The 18,389-nt window shown below is 44.9% G+C and overlaps 1 protein-coding gene across 1 annotated transcript; it reads left to right on the top strand.

Annotated features, from left to right (window-relative positions):
• Positions 1-12,923: 12,923 nt before the first annotated feature.
• Positions 12,924-17,340, top strand: ZNF503 (zinc finger protein 503). The gene is made up of 2 exons (XM_037905437.2): positions 12,924-13,767; positions 14,779-17,340. The coding sequence occupies exons 1-2, from the start codon at positions 13,462-13,464 to the stop codon at positions 16,297-16,299; spliced, it is 1,827 nt and encodes a 608-aa protein (XP_037761365.1). The 5' UTR covers positions 12,924-13,461; the 3' UTR covers positions 16,300-17,340.
• Positions 17,341-18,389: the final 1,049 nt, after the last annotated feature.

Below are 18,389 nucleotides of genomic sequence, written 5' to 3'. Positions count from 1 at the left end.
GGAGCAACTAACCCTGCTCTACCATGCAGCTCTTCTTATTTGGGGCTGCCAGGCCCTGACTGGCTGCTCCTTGCAGCCCCCACTCCTATTGGCTACTTTTCACGTGGCATCCCCAGGGCTCTATTAACCCCTTATAGGGCAGTGTGAGGCAAATGCCCCATCACACTAGAGGTTTAACTCTTGGGATCTTTCCCTGAATCTCAAATACTGAAGTACTTTGATACCAAGAAAATGGAGGCTGGCTCCCTATCGGTACATTTAGCACTCATATAGTTCTTGAGGGACCAAATTCTGCTCTTAGTTACGCCAGTCTAATTGACAACAGAATTTGACCTAGCACATTCAAAGTACTACCCAAACGTTAAGTATTTAATCCTTATTCAACCCCTTTGAGGTAGGTAACTCAGTATTATTACCCGATTTTACAGATAAGGAAACTGAGGCAATAAAGTGAAGTGACACAGAGTTAATCAATTGCAGATGTAGATTAGAATTCAGGAGTTCTTGACTCTCAGCCAGTGTTCAGTTCTCCATGACTATAGTGCTTATTCAAGGAGGTTACTTGAACAGACTCCTTCCTTACTTCCCTCAGCCCAATTCTTTTCCCAACCATTCAGCATGCAAACCTACCGTAAATACAGAAGAAGAAAAAGGATAGGCACGGAGAGGAAAGGGGAGTTGCCCCCTCTGATGGGAAAGAACTGCCACAAAGGCAAATCCTCCTACAGGTACAAGATTACTAGTACATGAAGAAAAAAAATTGCAAATCACGATTAGAAGAAGAGATGGGAATATATCAGTCACACACACCCCACTTCCTTCCAAATCTTTCCAGTCCCTGGGACTTTTGGAAGAATAGGGCATCCTCACCACCAGAGCATTTGGCAGTTCTCCTCAAAAACTTGTTCTACGCCTCACGGTCAAAAATGTACAAGTGGGAAATTTTGCAAAAAAGTGTCTTTTAAAGTATTTGCATGCCTCCCTCTTTTTCAGTTCCTGGCATTGCGCAAAAGAACAGGCTGAGAAAAACCACAAAAAAGGAACTGTTACACTATGTTGCATGACTTTTCAAGGAAAGCTTCTCATCAGTTTTGCCCAGTCCTAGTTCACAGATAGAGAGTGCTGAATGAGAGGAAATGCCACCATGGACATGTATTTGAAACTTCTGCTTTTTGATCAGAAAACTACAGGAGCATAGCTGGCAGAGTTCAACTTGTTCTAGTCCCTCCTCCTCTCTTCCCTTTGCCATGATGTAGAATTTTAAGCTATCCTTTTCCCATCACAGCTCCTGTGACTCACCCATCGCGCACTGAAATACAGGACAGGGTGGCTGTACATTGGTGAACTGAATCTGCAATAATTTGTCTTCTCTCGCTACCTCCAGGTAATCCACATAGTACAACAATGAGCACATAGGTGAGAGTTCTGTTGAAATGATGTAGTGCAGAAAGTTGAAACTTCACACAATCATGCTGGTCCTGGGTCAGCCCTTGGTCATTGCTTCGAATAGACAGCAACAGCATCACTCTGAGAGGTTCTGGAAAATAGTGCTGGGTAATGGCTCTTCTGCTCTGAGGCCACTCTCATGCTGTGTAGAGCTGTCCGTTAATCACAGTTAACTCACGCAATTAACTCAAAAAAATTAATTGTGATTTAAAAAATGAATCACATTTAATCACACTGTTAAACAATGGAATACCAGTTGAAATGTATTAAATATTTTTGGATGTTTTTCTGCATTTTCAAATATATTGATTTTAATTACAACACAGAATATGAAGTGTCCACTGCTCACTTTACATTATTATTTTTATTACAAATATTTGCACTGTAAAAATGATAATCAAAGAAATAATGTTTTTCAATTCTCCTCACACACATACCATAATGCAATATCTTTATTATGAAAGTGCAACTTACAAATGTAGATTTCTTTTTGTTACAAAACTGCTTTAAAAAAAACAAAACAGTGTAAAAGTAAAACAATGTAGAACCTACAAGCCCACTCAGTTCTACTTCTTGTTCCCCCAATTGCTAAGATAAACAAGTTTGTTTACATTTACGGGACATAATGCTGCCTGCTTCTTATTTACGTCACCTAAAAGTGAGAACAGGCATTTACATGGCACTTTTGTAGCCAGCATTGCAAGGAATTTACTTGCCAGATAAGCTATACATTTGTATGCCCCTTCATGCTTCGGCCATCATTCCAGAGGACATGCTTCCATGCTGATGACACTCGTTTAAAAAATTTTTGTGTTAATTAAATTTGTGACTGCACTCCTTGGGGGAGAATTGTGTGTCTCCTTCTCTGTTTTACCCACATTCTGTCATATATTTCATATTATAGCAGTCTTGGATGATGAGCCAGCACATGTTGTTCATTTTAAGAACACTTTCATTTCAGATTTGACAAAACACAAAGAAGGTACCAATGTGAGATTTCTAAAGATAGCTACAGCACTCGACCTAAGATTTAAGAATCTGAAGTGCCTTCAAAAATCTGAGAGGGACGAGGTGTGGAGCATGCTTTCAGAAGTCTTAAAAGAGCAACACTCCGATGCAGAAACTACAGAACCCAAACCACCAAAAAAGAAAATCAACCTTCTGGTAGTGGCATCTGACTCAGATGATGAAAATGAATATGTGTCGCTCCACATTGCTTTGGATTGTTATCGAGCAGAACCCGTCATCAGCATGGACGCATGTCCTCTGAAATGCTGGTTGAAGCATGAAGGGACATATGAATCTTTAGAGGATCTGGCACGTAAATATCTTGCAATGCCAGCTACAGTTGTACCATACAAACACCTGTTGTCGCTTTGAGGTAACATTGTAAACAAGAAGTGAGCAGCATTATCTCCTGCAAATGTAAACAAACTTGTTTGTCTGAGTGATTGGCCAAACAAGAAGTAAGACTGAGTGGACATGCAGGTTCTAAAATTTTACATTGTTTTATTTCTGAGTGCAGTTATTTTTTGTACATAATTCTACATTTGTAAGTTCAACTTTCATGATAAAGAGATTGCACTACAGTACTTGTATTAGGTGAATTGAAAAATACAATTTCTTTTGTTTTTTACTGTGCAAAAATTTGTAATAAAAAATAATAATATAAAGTAAGCACTGTGCACTTTGTATTCTGTGTGGTAATGGAAATCAATATATTTGAAAATGTAGAAAACATCCAAAAATATTTTAATAAATGATATTCTATCATTCTTTAGCAGTGCAATTAATCAAGTATTAATTTTTTTAATCGCGCAACTGATCGCGATTAATTTTTTTAATTGCTTGACAGCCCTAACATAAAGCCATTAAGATGATCAGTGAGGAGGGATGGGTTACTGAGCTTCCAGTCTGTCGCGCTGTGCCTCCATCTCATTTGACCCAGGTGGTGCACACAAGTAAATCACAGTGTCTGGGTAAGACAGCCATGTCTACACTAGGCTTGGATGAGGGCTAGCTGAATGAGGCGCGACACAGAAATGATTGAGGTATTGGCAGCGGTTTGAGGCAAGCCAATGGGAAAATGGCAATGTTTCTGAATTAAGAAGTTCCCCCACTGTCTGCCACTGAGCTGTGCCATTTGGGGTTGTGTTAGATCTTCCCCTGCCCCTGCATGTCTAGGTAGAAGCTGTGGCCAAACTGGTATTGTCTCAGTGTTTGGCAAGAAGACTGCAACTTTTCTTTCTGAGTGCAGCTATTGTATTGGACAGCTATCCATGCCTTTGACACCTTGAGACTTCAGTAATGTTCTCTACATTGGGCTACAGCTTGGGATGATTTGGAAATTTACATGAAAGCAGAATGTGGCTGCCCAGGTATTAATAACTGGCACTTCATGCTAAGAGCATGTCACCCTGATGAACTACAGTCTGCACTAGCTGCCTACTGGTTTCAATGGGATGGGGTGGGATTTTCAAAAGCATCAAGTGATTTAGGAGCACATTTCATTGGATAGCAACAGGACTTGTGCTCCTAAGTCACTTGGATGCTTTTGAAAATCCCACCCTTGGTCTTTATCCATTAAGTCCTAAATGGATGGAAACTTGTCTGTGTGAGAACCTGCCCCTTCTCATGTGACACTGTTGCAGAGGCACTGAGGCTGACATCCCTGTTCCAAAAAAGGAAGGGGAGGATCGCATGGCCATTGTGCACAAAGCACCCTTAACTCTGGAACTGACTCCCCTCACCTTGGTGCAATACATCCCAGTACATTGACCTACAGAGCATTTAGCAACGTTCCTCTCTTCTCAGGGCTTGTGGTAACTTGGTTTGTTTGGCGGGAGAGGGATGGTTGACAAGGGGAGATTATTGTCCTATTGTGATTGCTTTAACACTTTGACCTTCATCCCACCAATCTTCCTGGGGCAATCATGCTTTGCTCAATTTGTCTAGGTTAAATATTTGGGCAGGAGTCTGACAAGCAAAACTGTCAAAAGCACCTAGGTGATTTGGGAGCCTAAGTCACACTGAAAGGCAATGTGAGGTAGGCTCTTCAGTCACTCAGGCTCTTTTGAAAACATCGCCATATGTCTACATGGGATGAACTTTAAAAAAAATGAAGTAGTAAATTATGGGTCAAATCCTCAGCTAGTGTAAATAGCCTCCCCTGACGTGGCATTTGCAACATTGTCTATAAAACCACTTTGCATGTGGTACATCATAAATAGCAGTGATAGACAATCATTATTAGACCACTAGGAAAATACTTTAAAAAAAAAAAACATCTCCAGCCCATCCAGGTCTGAGATCCGAATCTGGACAAAAGCTGCGAAGCTTTTTACTATTCCCTGATCCTATTATGATATTATATTATCAATTATTCTTTATACAAACAGTTTTCCTTTAGCTCTCTGCCATCCTAGTTCGTCTTCGCAGGAGCTGTACGGTCGCTCTCTCTGGACCACAAGCAGCAGCAGCACCGATGCCTTCTGTTTTGCAGAGGGGCTTTTAGGATGGGCTGTACAAAGCTAGAGAAGGGGGGTGGGCGGGGACAGAGCATTAGATCTGTAAGGCCCACTGAAAACGTCACCAACAAACTCCTCCCCTGGCGGAAGTCTCGCTCCCCGCAGCACCTCCTAGGTCCGCCCAGCCAGTAGTGGTGGGTTGTGTTTTGTTGTTGTTGTGTTTTTGCGTGCAGTCCCTCGCATTGCGCTGAGACATTGCACTGCACAGAGATCTAGTCACAGAGCAATGTCTGCCTTACTCTTTCCGATTTGTTGGGTAACTTGGTGTTTTGTTTTGTTTTTTTGTTTGTTTTTTTAAAGAACTGTAGCTAAAGCTCCCCCACCAAGGGTCCTTTATTTAAAAAGACCAGAATGGCCGCATAATTCTTACTATAACTGGGGGTCAGTGTGTTTGAACCGACCGCACTGTATAAATTAACAGGTAACGTAGAGATATGTCGGATGTGTGTTTCTGGAATTGCGAACGTAGCAGCTGCAACAGATCTGTAAGATTATATTGCTGGCGAACATAAGAAAGCGAGGCTGCTTTTATCTGTAGGGGTTGGGAAGATCATATTTGCAGCGGGGAGCTCCGGATGAATCTAGCATTTCGGTGGCTGGGTTACAAGCTAAATGGGGACGGATGACGATAACAATATTAGAAGGTGTTTTATCTGTTGATGACAAACCCGTGTGTTTTCCAAATTGCAGACGTTGGGCAAAATCCACGAAAAATTGACCTGCGTCCAACAGTGCAAATCTCTCTCTCTCTGTGTATATATATATATATTTGTGTGTATGTGTGTGTGTGTGTTATACGGGCAAATAAACAGCTTTGTGGTTACGTGAAATGTTACAATACAGCCAGGGAAAGAGCAATAAACTGGTCTGCAACCAGGAAATGCAAGCAGCATTGCGTTAGTATATTTCATTTACAAAGCATATTTGATTATTTGTCCATTGCAAATCTGCTTTTAGCTTTTGCACTCACTAGGATCGGCTTTCGTCCTTCGTTCAGGCTACACAGATAAACTTAAATACTATTTTCTGAAACATCCTTTTCTCGGATGGAAATGATTGCATATGTTTCCTGCGAGCCAGGCATTGTAGAGGAACTGGACGAAAAATAGATTCTGCAAAACAATATCTACGATCTTTTCCTCTGGCTGGTTCATTTTTTAAAAACCAATTATTCTTCAAAGAAATAATGAGCCAGGGACGAAGATGAGTGTTTCTTTCATTAACCTAATGGTAATTGCAAAAAGACTCCCATTTTGTCAGTTTCACCTAATCAAAACCGAATATCTGTATGTGGCACTGACAAAATCAGTAAAACTTCACCTTCGACTTTATTGATCTGAACAGACAGGCAGAGTTTTCTATGGTGTTCAATTTAGGGAATTAAAAAAAATCACTCCACTAACAGCATTTGGTACATTTCTAACCCATATGTCACCTCAGTGCTTTAAATAATTATATTTGCATGCAGGGAGTGATTCATAAATATGCCAGAATTGTGAAATATAGGCAGGCATTTCAAACTTTCTATTTAAAAAACATGAATTATGGCCACGAAAAATGTGTTCCCATTTAAGGGTGATACGAAGTATTTGGTGTCTAGTACGGAGGCCCATCCATCATATAGACAATAAAGAGAGTTTTTGCCTGACGTTGGAAATTTATGGTTGCCCTTCTCTGCCCTAATAACTCAAGCATTGTGTCAGCCTGTGACAGCCTTTGCAGAAAAACAGCAACCCTGTTATCAATCAAAAAGCCCTTTTACATTTTTAGCAAAACTCGGATCATCCAGACACCCTTTTAATGTATATATTACATCATTATAGATCATTCTGCACTTTTACTGCAACTCAACAAAATGATCCATCACTTCAGGACAGTCCTGATGAACGCTGATGTAAATTATTTGCACGTCACTAGTACAGTACAAAATGAAAAATGTACTTTAGGTGGAATTAATTTTAGGGTGTAAAAATAAAGATGAAAGTAGCTGGGATTAGAAAAGAGACCTAAAAGTATCATTAGGGGTGCTTGGAAACAAGCTTACTAAATGTTACTAAAATTCTTTTAACCTTTTCAGATCATGGACCTAGACTATAAATATATATATTTCTATGGGGATATGTATATTTCTATGCTTCCTCCCCAATATCTATGTCTATATCCCTCCTCCACAGCTAGCCTTTAATTACTTCAAGAAGTATTGATAACTTGTAATTTGTGTATTTAGCAAAGGTACCTGGGCTGCAAACGTCCATTGTATATGTAGCTTTACAGCTTTTCTTTAGATTTAAATGGACATCATTCTCAATATTGCTAACATACATCTGTTAGATGTGCACAGTTTCCATAACAAACTTGTCAGTAAATCATGTCTGGGTCCTGGATCCAAGTAAAGACGCTGCAAGATTGTCTCCACTTGCGTGATATAGTTAATTTATGAAGGATTACTGTAACTAAATATGTGCTTAATATTATTCTCATACTCCCAAGGCTTGTACAGTAGAGATGCAAAGAAAGCTTAAGAGCTTTTGAGATTTCTGCGATTCCATGATCAGCCCAACGTGTTACTGCTAAAAGTTTTTTTTTTCGCTCTTACAATCGTAGTACTAAATATTACTTTGTTAAAAGATTCTGAATTTTGAATTATGAATTATTTTACGATTGAGAGTTTAGCCTTAGTACATTTAGTAGTAGTAGTACCACCACCACCACCTGGATCATAAATCTATATGCATTTAATAGGAAACGTGCACAACCTTTGTGCGTCATCAAACTCGTTTGCTTTGCTACCCCTACCTACCTTAAAAGTTACCTGAAAACGTATTTAAAATAAAACTGAGGTGTGTACTAAAACCACGTTGAATATAAAAAGGCAGGCTACTTTTGGAAAACAGCTGCTTAGTAAATAGATTCCAACCTAGGAGTAAAATCTTCATGCTCAAAAGAAGAAACTCTTACAACAGCAATAGGCGAATCTGGCAGAGGGTTTAATAGAGAAAAGTGTAATTTTATTGGTAGTATTTGCTTCTCTCTTATCTCCCAGAGTAACAGAGGGGACGGGGAACAGACAACCCACTTTAAGAAACATTTTAGGAAAATGTATTATCTAAAACAATGGGCAAAATGTAAATTTCTGCTAGTTGGTTCAACAGATCACTGACAAGTGAAGCGCATATTAACTTAAACATGACTATTATCTTGCAGATGGCTCTAAAATGACCATTGTTTATAAGAACATATAATTGTATCTCCTGCAGAAGAGGCAAAGAACGTATTCAAATAGGTCTTGCTTGTATATTTGAAGAATGCAATTACCATCCTGATGCTAAATATTTTTGCAGAATTAGTCAATACAAACAGAGGACGGGTTTAGAAATCTAATCCTCTGTTGGCAAGCATTCAAAATATGTTCTTTTATTAACATGCACGGCATTTAAAAGAAATGCCCCTCTCCCTACGGGCGGGTACCTGTGCAGATGGATCAATTACAGTGTGAGCACATTCACCAGTCTCTCTCTCTCTCTCTCTTTTTTTTTTTACAAAAAGTTTTTCTTTCTCCAAGGTCCACACACACTATTTCTGATGGACTGTCTCTCTTAATCAACATGTTTGCATTCAAACGAAGCTGGGAAATGCGTCGTTTACAAATGTTTCTTGCAATGCAAATCTTCTAAACTCCCTTGCGTAGGTGAAGGGAAGAGCTATCCAGGCACAATAAAATTTAAACAGTCTAAAATTTAGACACAGAGGAGAAATGTATTACGGCTGGGGACACAACTCAGACAACTCACTTTTGGGGTTTCTCCTCATTAAAAGCTACGGCTAAGGGCTGTTGTTTTTTTTAAATAATTAGAGGCCTGATGAGTTGTGGTTGTTCAGTTCAAAAGACTAAACATCCTTCAGCAAAATGATCTACACAACCTGACACGTATATGCCAAGAGAGAGGGCGAGATTTCAACCCAGGCACGCTGTGGCGGAGGTTTCTGCGATTGCCTCTCCCGAGGGGAAAGAGTCAGTCCAGGTTTTTGGGTGATCCTGACCAGGGTTTGTAGCTCACCAGCCTGACCTGTCAAGCGGATTATTTTAGAGGGAGATTAATAGGGGAGGCGGGCTGCAATAATAATCGTTTTGTTTGATGTGACAACTTTGATAGGCGTTGATTTACTTACAAACTGATAGGCTTTTAATTGAGCGCCTCCATCCAGCTTGAGATGAAAGGAAAACCGCATTGAAAAGCTGCCCGAGTGCCCTCGAGCCTCAATACTGATTAGCCATCTCGACAGTGAATAGTTCAAGGCATTTTCAAACTTTTCTCTCGCTCGCTCGCTCCCTTCTCCTCCTCAAATATCTGCCAGCCCACTCCCTTTTAAGAGAAAATAAATCATTTCCATTGTGTGCAAATAAAATCGACTTGACATCCTTGCCAATAGCTGGTAGGTAAAGGAAAGTGGGGACTGGCACTTGTTAATTAATTCGCTCCTGCTCTCCCCATTTTTATTTATTTGCAGTTTTCCTTTGGAAGGGAAAGAAGCCCAGTTCCAAACCTTAATTTTGTTTTTAAATGGAGAATTGTAACAACATTTCAACCAGTAAATGCTAAACAGAAAACCGGCTTCATGGGATCATTAAAGAAGGAGCCCATGCAAAGGTAGCTAGGCAGGGTGGAAACCATCTTTTTCAGTCCATTCAAACAAACAAAACAAAAAACAAGCAAGAAAGCAACACCAAAAGTGCGCACCACGCTAGCTCCATCGCTTACTACTTTTGTGTGTCCAAACCCTAGGACACTCATCTTTTAACTGTTCCCCGTGTGTACTAAGCCGTGTGAATGAGTCATCAAGGCTAAGGAAATGTTTTAGGAGGGTTCTCAAGTGGAGTTTTTTTACAAGCGTCTACTTAAAAAAAAAAAAAAAAAAAGCACCGTAAACTTGTACCTGAGTGATTTAAACTGCACATCAAAGGCTCGGTGCTAAAAGTGCTGTCTTCTGAAGTTGCTAATTAAACTACTTGCTGTAGCTTCTATTTGAGGTGAAGGGCTTTTTCTCCCCCCACTTTCCCCTCTTTCTATGTCAATACGCTACTTGTTTTACACATGTACCGGGTTATCACCTTTGATTCCTCGGTTTAGACGTGTAAGAGGCCCCTCCCGGGCCTTCCTCCACCCCCATCTTCCCCCCAAAAAGCCTTCCCACAGCTGACTCTACCTTACGACAATTAATCTTTAGTCTTTCACCCTGGGAGGCAGGACAAATACAACGAGAAACAGATAGGAGTCTCTCTGGTCCTGTAAGGAAAACAGCTGTTCCAAGCACTTTAATGCAAATGAACACAAATGAAGGTTTCAGCTTTTTTTTTTTATTCCAGAGTTTTACTGCACTCCATTTATCAATTGGACTTGACAACAAAAGAAAGAACCGGGGGAAAACCTGGGGGCAGATTTAAATCATTTCCACTCTATGTAGGGAAGAGACCTTACGGACGAGTTGTGGGTCTCGTCAGTCCTGCTACAAGATCATTTTCTTGGGCAGGGCTTCCCCTGTCCTCCAGTTTTCACTCTCGCATAAAATGACCCAATTGATTTTAACATCTTTTCGGGGAAATACACGAACAAAGACTTTCCTCCCCTTTCCAATTTCAGTAATCACCTTTTGACAAATACAGAAATGTTTTAGGGCAAAATAGCAAATACAAGGAGTTTAAAACACTGGTCATTTTAACTTTTTCCTCTTCACACACACGGCTCAAGGATGGTTGTGGGCTGATCCATGCATCCAAAGAGAAAAGTGGCTTTTAAAAGAGACCTTGCCTAGATTTCTGTGACTTCAGAATTTAAAAAGGGACTGGTTTGAAGGAAAAAGATCTAGGAGAAAATGCCAACCCGAGCTACTAATATGAGAGCATGAACTGACACTGACTGACACATTAGTTCTGGGGTGGGGACTGTGTTTCCAACATACACACGTTGGTAGGTTCAGCAGACGCAACCACAAAAGAAAGTGAAAGTTCTATCCTGTCCGTCCCCCCACAATCCTTTTTCCAGGACCAGTCCCTGTTCTAGCTGGAGACCAGGTCAGGAATTGGACGCGACCTCTAAAGCACTTGCCTTGTTCTTCACTTGTCAAACGTGTTTTATCTCTCGAAGTGACCTTTTTGTTAATGTTGTAGATCGTGTGGGCCACCATGTCAGATCCGGAAACAAAAGTAAGAGACTGATTTCACAGGCAAAATGTGTTAAAAATGTTAGTGGATGAAGAGGGTTGGAGGCTAGAGAGGGAAGTTGGGGGGGATTGGTTTGTTTTTTTAAATCCAACCCAGAGCACCAAAAAGGGGTGGGAAGTCGGTCAAGAATCTACCAACATTGGAAGGTGAGGTGCCCTCAACCTATGACCTCCTACCCACGGGGCATTTCTTGTAGACATATAACGCTGACATCTTTTAAAAAGGCTGGGGGGCAAGTACGTGTGTGCATGCTAGAGACTCTTTGGCTGTGTATACACACACAGATGTATATTACACACACATGGAGATAGGTAGGTAGATTATAGGCGCGCGCGCACACACACCTCTGGGTAGCTCCAGGTACAGTTTAGCACAGATACAAATGGCGAGTCAATATTCTACCTAAAGTGAAAACTCCGGTAACTGGGCACAAATACGCATCGCCCACCCCCCAGCCTGTCCTTTGATGCCGGGCAATCGTTTGCTGAGCCTGTCAGAGTCAGTATTGGCATTCTGCGGCCGCTCAAGATGTCAATCTTAATCTCCTCTACACATTCCGCCGTGCCAAGCGCTTGAGTGACGGGCTGGCGAGAAAAAGCCCAGCCATGGGTCGTCTTCTTCGCCCAGCTCAGCTCTCCTTCCTCTCCCCCATCCTCATCTTCATCCGCCAAAGAACACGTCTAATAACCGAGGCAGGAGAAAAGGAAGGGGGATCGCCTTTAAAACGCACACACACAAAGCAGAGTCACCCCCGTTAATTAAAACTGCTCCGCCAAGGTATATATTGTGGCGTCGCGGCGAACAGAAGTCACTCTCCCTTTTGTTGGCATACAAATTGAGTTTACTCGGGGAACGATTTATTCTTTACATTGAATGGCTCTTTCTCAAAGGAGCCCGTCTCTCTCTCCTCGCTTTTCCCCTCCCCTCCCTCTCTTCCTTCAAGTCACACCAGGCTTGTAATCAGCAACAAAAGCTGACATAAATCAAGGGCGGATTGACAGGGGCTGACAAATAACTGATTGATTGCGGTTGGGGAGCATTGACAATTGATGCAGGGGTGGAGAGACCCCAAAAGAGAGGGAGCGAGTGGAGGAGGGCGGTGTATGTAACACTGAAAACATGTGACAGTCACATCCCCCAATCTCTGCACTGGGCTCCCCGTGTCATCATGGGCCTGATTGGAGAGCTTCTGCTCGTACTTGGCAGGGCGGACGACGACTTTATTTAGTTTCACGTCAAAGACCACTTTGAAAATATGAAGCGGGGGTGGGGGAAAGCTTTCTACTCCCCCTCTTCCTCCAGCACGAGGCAGGACATTATCCAACCTGATCACCACTAGCCCTTGGTTTAGTGGGGCAAGGTTACAAAAAAGCACGGGTGAAACCACCATAGAGCGGTTGGAGCGAAGGAAAACTACAACATTACTACGTGTGTCTATCTATATACGTATAAATATTTGTACACATAACTGTATAAAGACATTCACTAAGGAGTATTTAAAGGCGTTATAGCCTGTACTATGTCATGAGGCTCTTAAATATACCTAGCACACCGTGTTGGCTACCCACCTGGCGCGCCCTTGAAAGGGCGCACTTCCCCCCGAAGCTGCGCACTGTGCTTTTGGTAGGTACTGGCAGAGGCTGGGGGCAGTGAGGAGCATCAGGAGAACGACTTAAAAGCGCGGGATGTGAAACACAAAATTAACGCCCATCCCGTCCTAGGAGCAAAAACAAGAAGGGGAGGGGGAGAGAGAGGGAGAAAAAGTGCGAGAGAGGGAGAACCCATGAAAACCATAGGGGAGAGAGAGAAAAAAACCAGCCCGGGGAACGTCACATCCCCTTGACCCTCCAATCACCTCGGGGTCCCATTTGATTGGAAGGCGGCAAAGGCTTTAATCTCAGACTAACTCAGCTGCTTTTGAAGTGAGTTTCTTTGCCAGATCCCGGGCTGGACGAGCAGCGGCTCGCAGCAGCACAGCTGAGCAGAGGAGGAGGAGGAGGGAGAGCGCAGCAGCCGGGGACCAAGCGAGACACACTCACCATCCCCCCCAGCCCCCACCCCGGGATTATTCTGCTTTTTCCCCCTCCTCTCCGGGCTCCCCCCGCCTCCACTAGGCAAAGCCAGAGACGTTTTCTGCCTTTTTTTGTTGTTCTTGCTAGTTTGCTTTTGGGGGTGTGTGGCTGTCTCCCCCCTCCCCCCACCAAAGAGAGAAGGTTTCCGAGGCTGATCAGCGCGACTCGTCCCAGTTTTCATGCGAGGTTTTGGGTCATGATCACATCGCCCTCGCTTTCTGCTGTAAGAAGTAGTAAGCACAGCAGCAGCGGTAGAGACATTGGCGGCAGCAGCAGCCTCAGCCTCAGCAGCGCCGCTGATCTCGCCTGGCAGAACGGGCACTCTGGGAATACTACTAGCTGCACCAAGCCCTTCTTCCACGCCGTCCCTCCTTCGGACCCTTTACGCCAAGCGAATCGGCTTCCCATCAAAGTCTTGAAAATGCTCACGGCTCGGACGGGACACATTTTACACCCTGAATATCTGCAGCCTTTGCCTTCCACCCCCGTCAGCCCCATAGAGGTAAGGAACCGGAGGCGATGCCTTTCCCTCCCCCTCCTCCTGCTCAAGCGGGCTCTCTCCACGCTCATTGCATGGCGTCCTCTCCCTTCTCTTTGGAAGGCGTTTAGACCAGGAACCGCATCCCTTCTTTCGGGGCTGTAGCTAAGGCTGGGGTTGCGAGCTCCAGCCTGGCTGATTTTAGCATTCCTCCTTTCATTAAAAGTTGAATTTATTTGTTTTCTTTATACCCCTTTTGGGGAGGGAGAGATGGAAGGAGACTGTTTTCCTTAAGGACTAGGGACCCACTAGTCACAACGTGCGAAATAGTCTTGTCGGCTGAAAATATGGGGCGTGGGGGAAGGAGAATGTGGGTGCGGCTGATCAAAGCTTCCTGATCTTAGTCTCACTTTGGAAGATAACCTGCTTGTGGTGGGGGGTGTGTGTGTTGTTGTGAGTCCATCTTCTCCCCGTTACGCTGGCAGGATATTTGTAGGGACCTCCGCTCTGAAAGAGGGGTGGTGTGGAGGTTGGGTCTCGGTGAATGAATGGTTTCATTAAAGTCTGCTCAAAGGGAAGCCATAGATTTCCCGGAGCCCGGCTCTCCTGCTAACTCCGGATCGGTTTCTAAATAGTGTGGCCAGCCAGAAATGGTGCAGTCGCTCTCCTTTCCGGGCGTTTGTGCGCGCGTGCGGTGGGGACAAGGCAAAGCCAAAGTAGAGGGCGGAAAAGCTGAACTTTGTAAAGCCCCCGGGGTGGGTGCTGCTTTGCCTAGGCAGTAGAGACAGGGGTTGTCTCGCCGCGGTATAAGAAACCGTTGCCTTTTAAAAGGCATTGTGGAAAATGGTGCATGCAGGGGAGGAGGAAGGGGGGGGGGGCTGTCAGGATGATGAATGTGCACAAAATTGTTGATCCTTTTCAGGCCGTTCTCTGCAAGAAACGTCGGCAAATGCCGACGACTTCTTCTTCTTCGTCTTCTTTTTTTAAACCATCCGATTAAACGTTTGTCTTTGTGTGTCCCTCTGATTTCTGCAGCTGGATGCTAAGAAGAGCCCGCTGGCCCTGTTGGCTCAGACGTGCTCCCAGATCGGGAAGCCGGACCCTTCCCCTTCCTCCAAACTCTCCTCGGTCACCTCGAACGGCGCGGGCGGGGACAAGGACTCCAAGTCGGGCCCCTTGAAACTCAGCGACATCGGCGTGGAGGACAAGTCGAGTTTCAAGCCCTACTCCAAGCCGGGCGCCGAGAAGAAGGAGCCGGGCCCCGCAGGCTGCGGTGGCGCCGCCTCTGGGGGAGTCTCCAGCGGAGAGAAGTCGGGATTCCGAGTCCCGAGCGCCACCTGCCAGCCGTTCACGCCAAGGACAGGCAGCCCCAACTCCAGCGCCTCCGCCTGCTCGCCGGGGCTGCTGCCGGCCGAGGGCAAGGCGGGAGAGGACAAGAAGGACGCGGAGGGCTGCGGCAAAGGGGGCAGCGCCGGCTCGGACGGGGGCCCGGGCGCCGCCAGCCTCAGCCACAGCCGGATTAGCGTGAGCTGTGGCGGGATTAACGTGGAGGGCGGCCAGCACCCGGAGGGCGCGCCGGGCTCCAAGACCATCTCCTCGGACTCGTCCTCCTGCAGCAGCAGCACCACCGCCACCTCGTCCGCCTCGGTGCTGGGCTCCGGCCTGGTGGCCCCGGTCTCGCCCTACAAGCCGGGCCAGACTGTCTTCCCCCTGCCGCCGGCGGGCATGAGCTACCCGGGCACGCTGGCGGGCGCCTACGCCGGCTACCCGCCGCAGTTCCTGCCGCACGGAGTGGCCCTGGACCCCACCAAGTCCGGCAGCCTGGTCGGGGCCCAGCTGGCCGCCGCCGGCAGCCTGGGCTGCAGCAAGCCGGCGGGATCGAGCCCGCTGGCCGGCGCCTCGCCGCCCTCCGTCATGACGGCCAGCCTGTGCCGCGACCCCTACTGCCTGAGCTACCACTGCGCCAGCCACCTGGCCGGCGCGGCCAGCGCCTCCTGCGCCCACGACCAGGCCCTCAAGTCCGGATACCCGCTGGTCTACCCCACGCACCCGCTGCACAGCGTCCATTCCTCCCTGACGGGGGCCACCCCGCCCTCGCTGGCCGGCCACCCCTTGTACCCCTATGGCTTCATGCTCCCCAACGACCCCCAGCCCCACATCTGCAACTGGGTGTCGGCCAACGGACCCTGCGACAAGCGCTTTGCCACCTCCGAGGAGCTGCTGAGCCACTTGCGGACCCATACTGCCTTCCCGGGCACCGATAAACTCCTCTCCAGCTACCCCAGCTCCTCCTCGCTGGCCAGCGCCGCCGCCGCGGCCATGGCCTGCCACATGCACATCCCCACCACCGGGGCGCCGGGCAGCCCCGGCACGCTGGCCCTCCGCAGCCCGCACCACGCCTTGGGACTGAGCAGCCGCTACCACCCCTATTCCAAGAGCCCTTTGCCCACCCCAGGTGCCCCAGTGCCCGTCCCTGCGGCCACGGGACCTTACTACTCCCCCTATGCACTGTACGGGCAGAGACTTACCACAGCCTCCGCTCTGGGCTACCAGTGAGTGTAGGGTGGGGTAAGGATTGCAAACGACCGAGGGGGGGGAGCGGGGGGGGGGGGGAGGGAAGAAACCCTGCCACACTTTATACAAGCTGAAATCTGACTTTTTATAAAATAGTGTTCATTTGAGGACTGGATCCGTGAGCACTGTATTTATTTATGTTAGCTTCAAGCGGGACAATGAATCATAAAGTGCATTACTTAACTGAGCTCAATAGGTAAAAGTTGAACACCCATTGTAGAATATAAATAAAAAAGAAATAGAGGTCTTCTCTTTAATGTTACTTTAAAATTGCTATGATTGTATTGTACGTTCTTATTTAATGTCTCCTTGAAACAAAAAAAAAAGTTACATGCATGTTTGTTACTAAAAAACCAAGTCGCAATTTGTCAATTATAACTTCAAATTGCAATTATTTTTACGGTGTATACAATTGAAAGAGAATTGGTATTTTTTTGTATGTAATCTGGAAGAAGGAAAAAAAAACAATTCTATTCCAAAAACCTCATTTGCCTTATTTTGTTCTTTAAAAGGAACACTTAACTATTTTTAATTTTTAAGTCCACCCTGTAAAAGGGGGTAAGGTTTACGTCATGTACTAAAATAATAGACAATGTATCGCTTTAAAGATTAAAATTCCGTATATTTGATGTATTAAAAGCTTTTACTTTTTTTTTTAAAAAAAAATACGCTTTGAGTCTGTTACAAACAACTGGGGCTGGGTTGGAGAGGATTACTAATTTCTCCTTAAGCGTTTATTCAATTTTAATTAAAATAATAAAAAAAACCCCAGCTTTATTATAACCCCCGGGCTCTCTCTCTGAAAAAAAATTTTTTTTTTTTAAAAAAAAAAAGGGAAGATGCATGTTGTATTTTTCCCCCTTAACACCTGTGTAGGAACGAAACTAGAAAACTAAGGAACTGGTTGCGTGTGTTTTTCCTAGGTGTTTTAAGAAACCAGTTCTTGAATTATTGCTGATGTGAACGGGGAAAGCTAGTGTTTAAAACTTTTTTTTGTTTTGTTTTTTGTTTTGTTTTTTTTAAAGAAAAGGGTTCGGGGAGGCTTTGGTTCTGAGATGGAAAATAGACTTAACTTGAAAAGCTTGTAAACTGCACCGAGAGAACGACCCATCTCTTCCCCTCTAAGCACGACGTGACAAAATCAGAGCACGACTCTGTTTCAACCCTATTACTGCAGGATTTTTCGCAGCGCAGGGCAAACGATTGTCAGGTTAAAATAACTAATCAGATACTTCCAGTGTCTTCCGTTCTCTCCTCCTTCCCCATAAGTGCTTTTGTAAAGAACGACAAAACCAAATCTCTCAAGGTAGAATAAACCTGCGATAAGTTAATTTTAATTGAAGTGAAAAAAATATAAAACGCTACTGCTGCATGCCCTAGCAAGGCTTGCATGGGCTGGTGTAACTTTGCATCGTAAGTCTTTACCTAACCACCCATTAAGACAAGCAGTTGTTCGCAGTTCTCCTTTGTAAACTCCAGTACGATGGGAGAAGTAGGGAACAAACAAATGCAAACAGAACGATTAACGCATTTACATAGGATCTCTGTTCGTGCAGCCTCTTTCGCAGAGGTTTTGCGTGATACAGCCCCTATCCGCTAATTGATCTTCCTTCTATAACTCCCCTCTTTCCCCAGCTTGAACTAGGAGAGGGAAAGAGTTACAAGCGGCGACTTTGCCTTGACAAATTACTTATTTTTCTGCCTCTCCTTACAATATCCCCCACAATATAATTACTGCTCAAAGTTTCCCGTGGTGCCCAGCTGCTAATTAGCCCAATGCATTTACTCGAGATAATTAGTAGAAGTTAGAGTTAATGTATAAAGTGGAGAAAAGAAGCAAGTTAATGAAGTCTCTGCATTCGCCCAGCCCTCTTTGCTGACCGGCTTTGCCTGGTATGAGGGGGACTTTGGGACGTTTCTGAAGGAGATAGACAGGATCTATACAGGGAAATGCCAAGACGCGCGGCACTGGGGCCGTCTACGGTTCTTTACAGGCGCCAATATGAAATAGGCACTAGAAACATAACCTGCTTTACTAAAAACGGGACTATTAAAAATAGTTCTGCTTTGGG

The sequence above is a fragment of the Chelonia mydas genome, chromosome 7 (genome assembly GCF_015237465.2).
Source record: "Chelonia mydas isolate rCheMyd1 chromosome 7, rCheMyd1.pri.v2, whole genome shotgun sequence".
NCBI classification, from domain to species: domain Eukaryota; kingdom Metazoa; phylum Chordata; order Testudines; family Cheloniidae; genus Chelonia; species Chelonia mydas.
This window is presented reverse-complemented; position numbering and strand designations above follow the sequence as displayed.

Bases quoted from the DNA above. Each gene is read 5' to 3' on its own strand.
- ZNF503 (XM_037905437.2), top strand. From the start codon at position 13,462: ATGATCACATCGCCCTCGCTTTCTGCTGTAAGAAGTAGTAAGCACAGC. The intron at 13,768-14,778 runs GTAAGGAACCGG...TGATTTCTGCAG, and splicing joins CCCCCGTCAGCCCCATAGAG to CTGGATGCTAAGAAGAGCCC.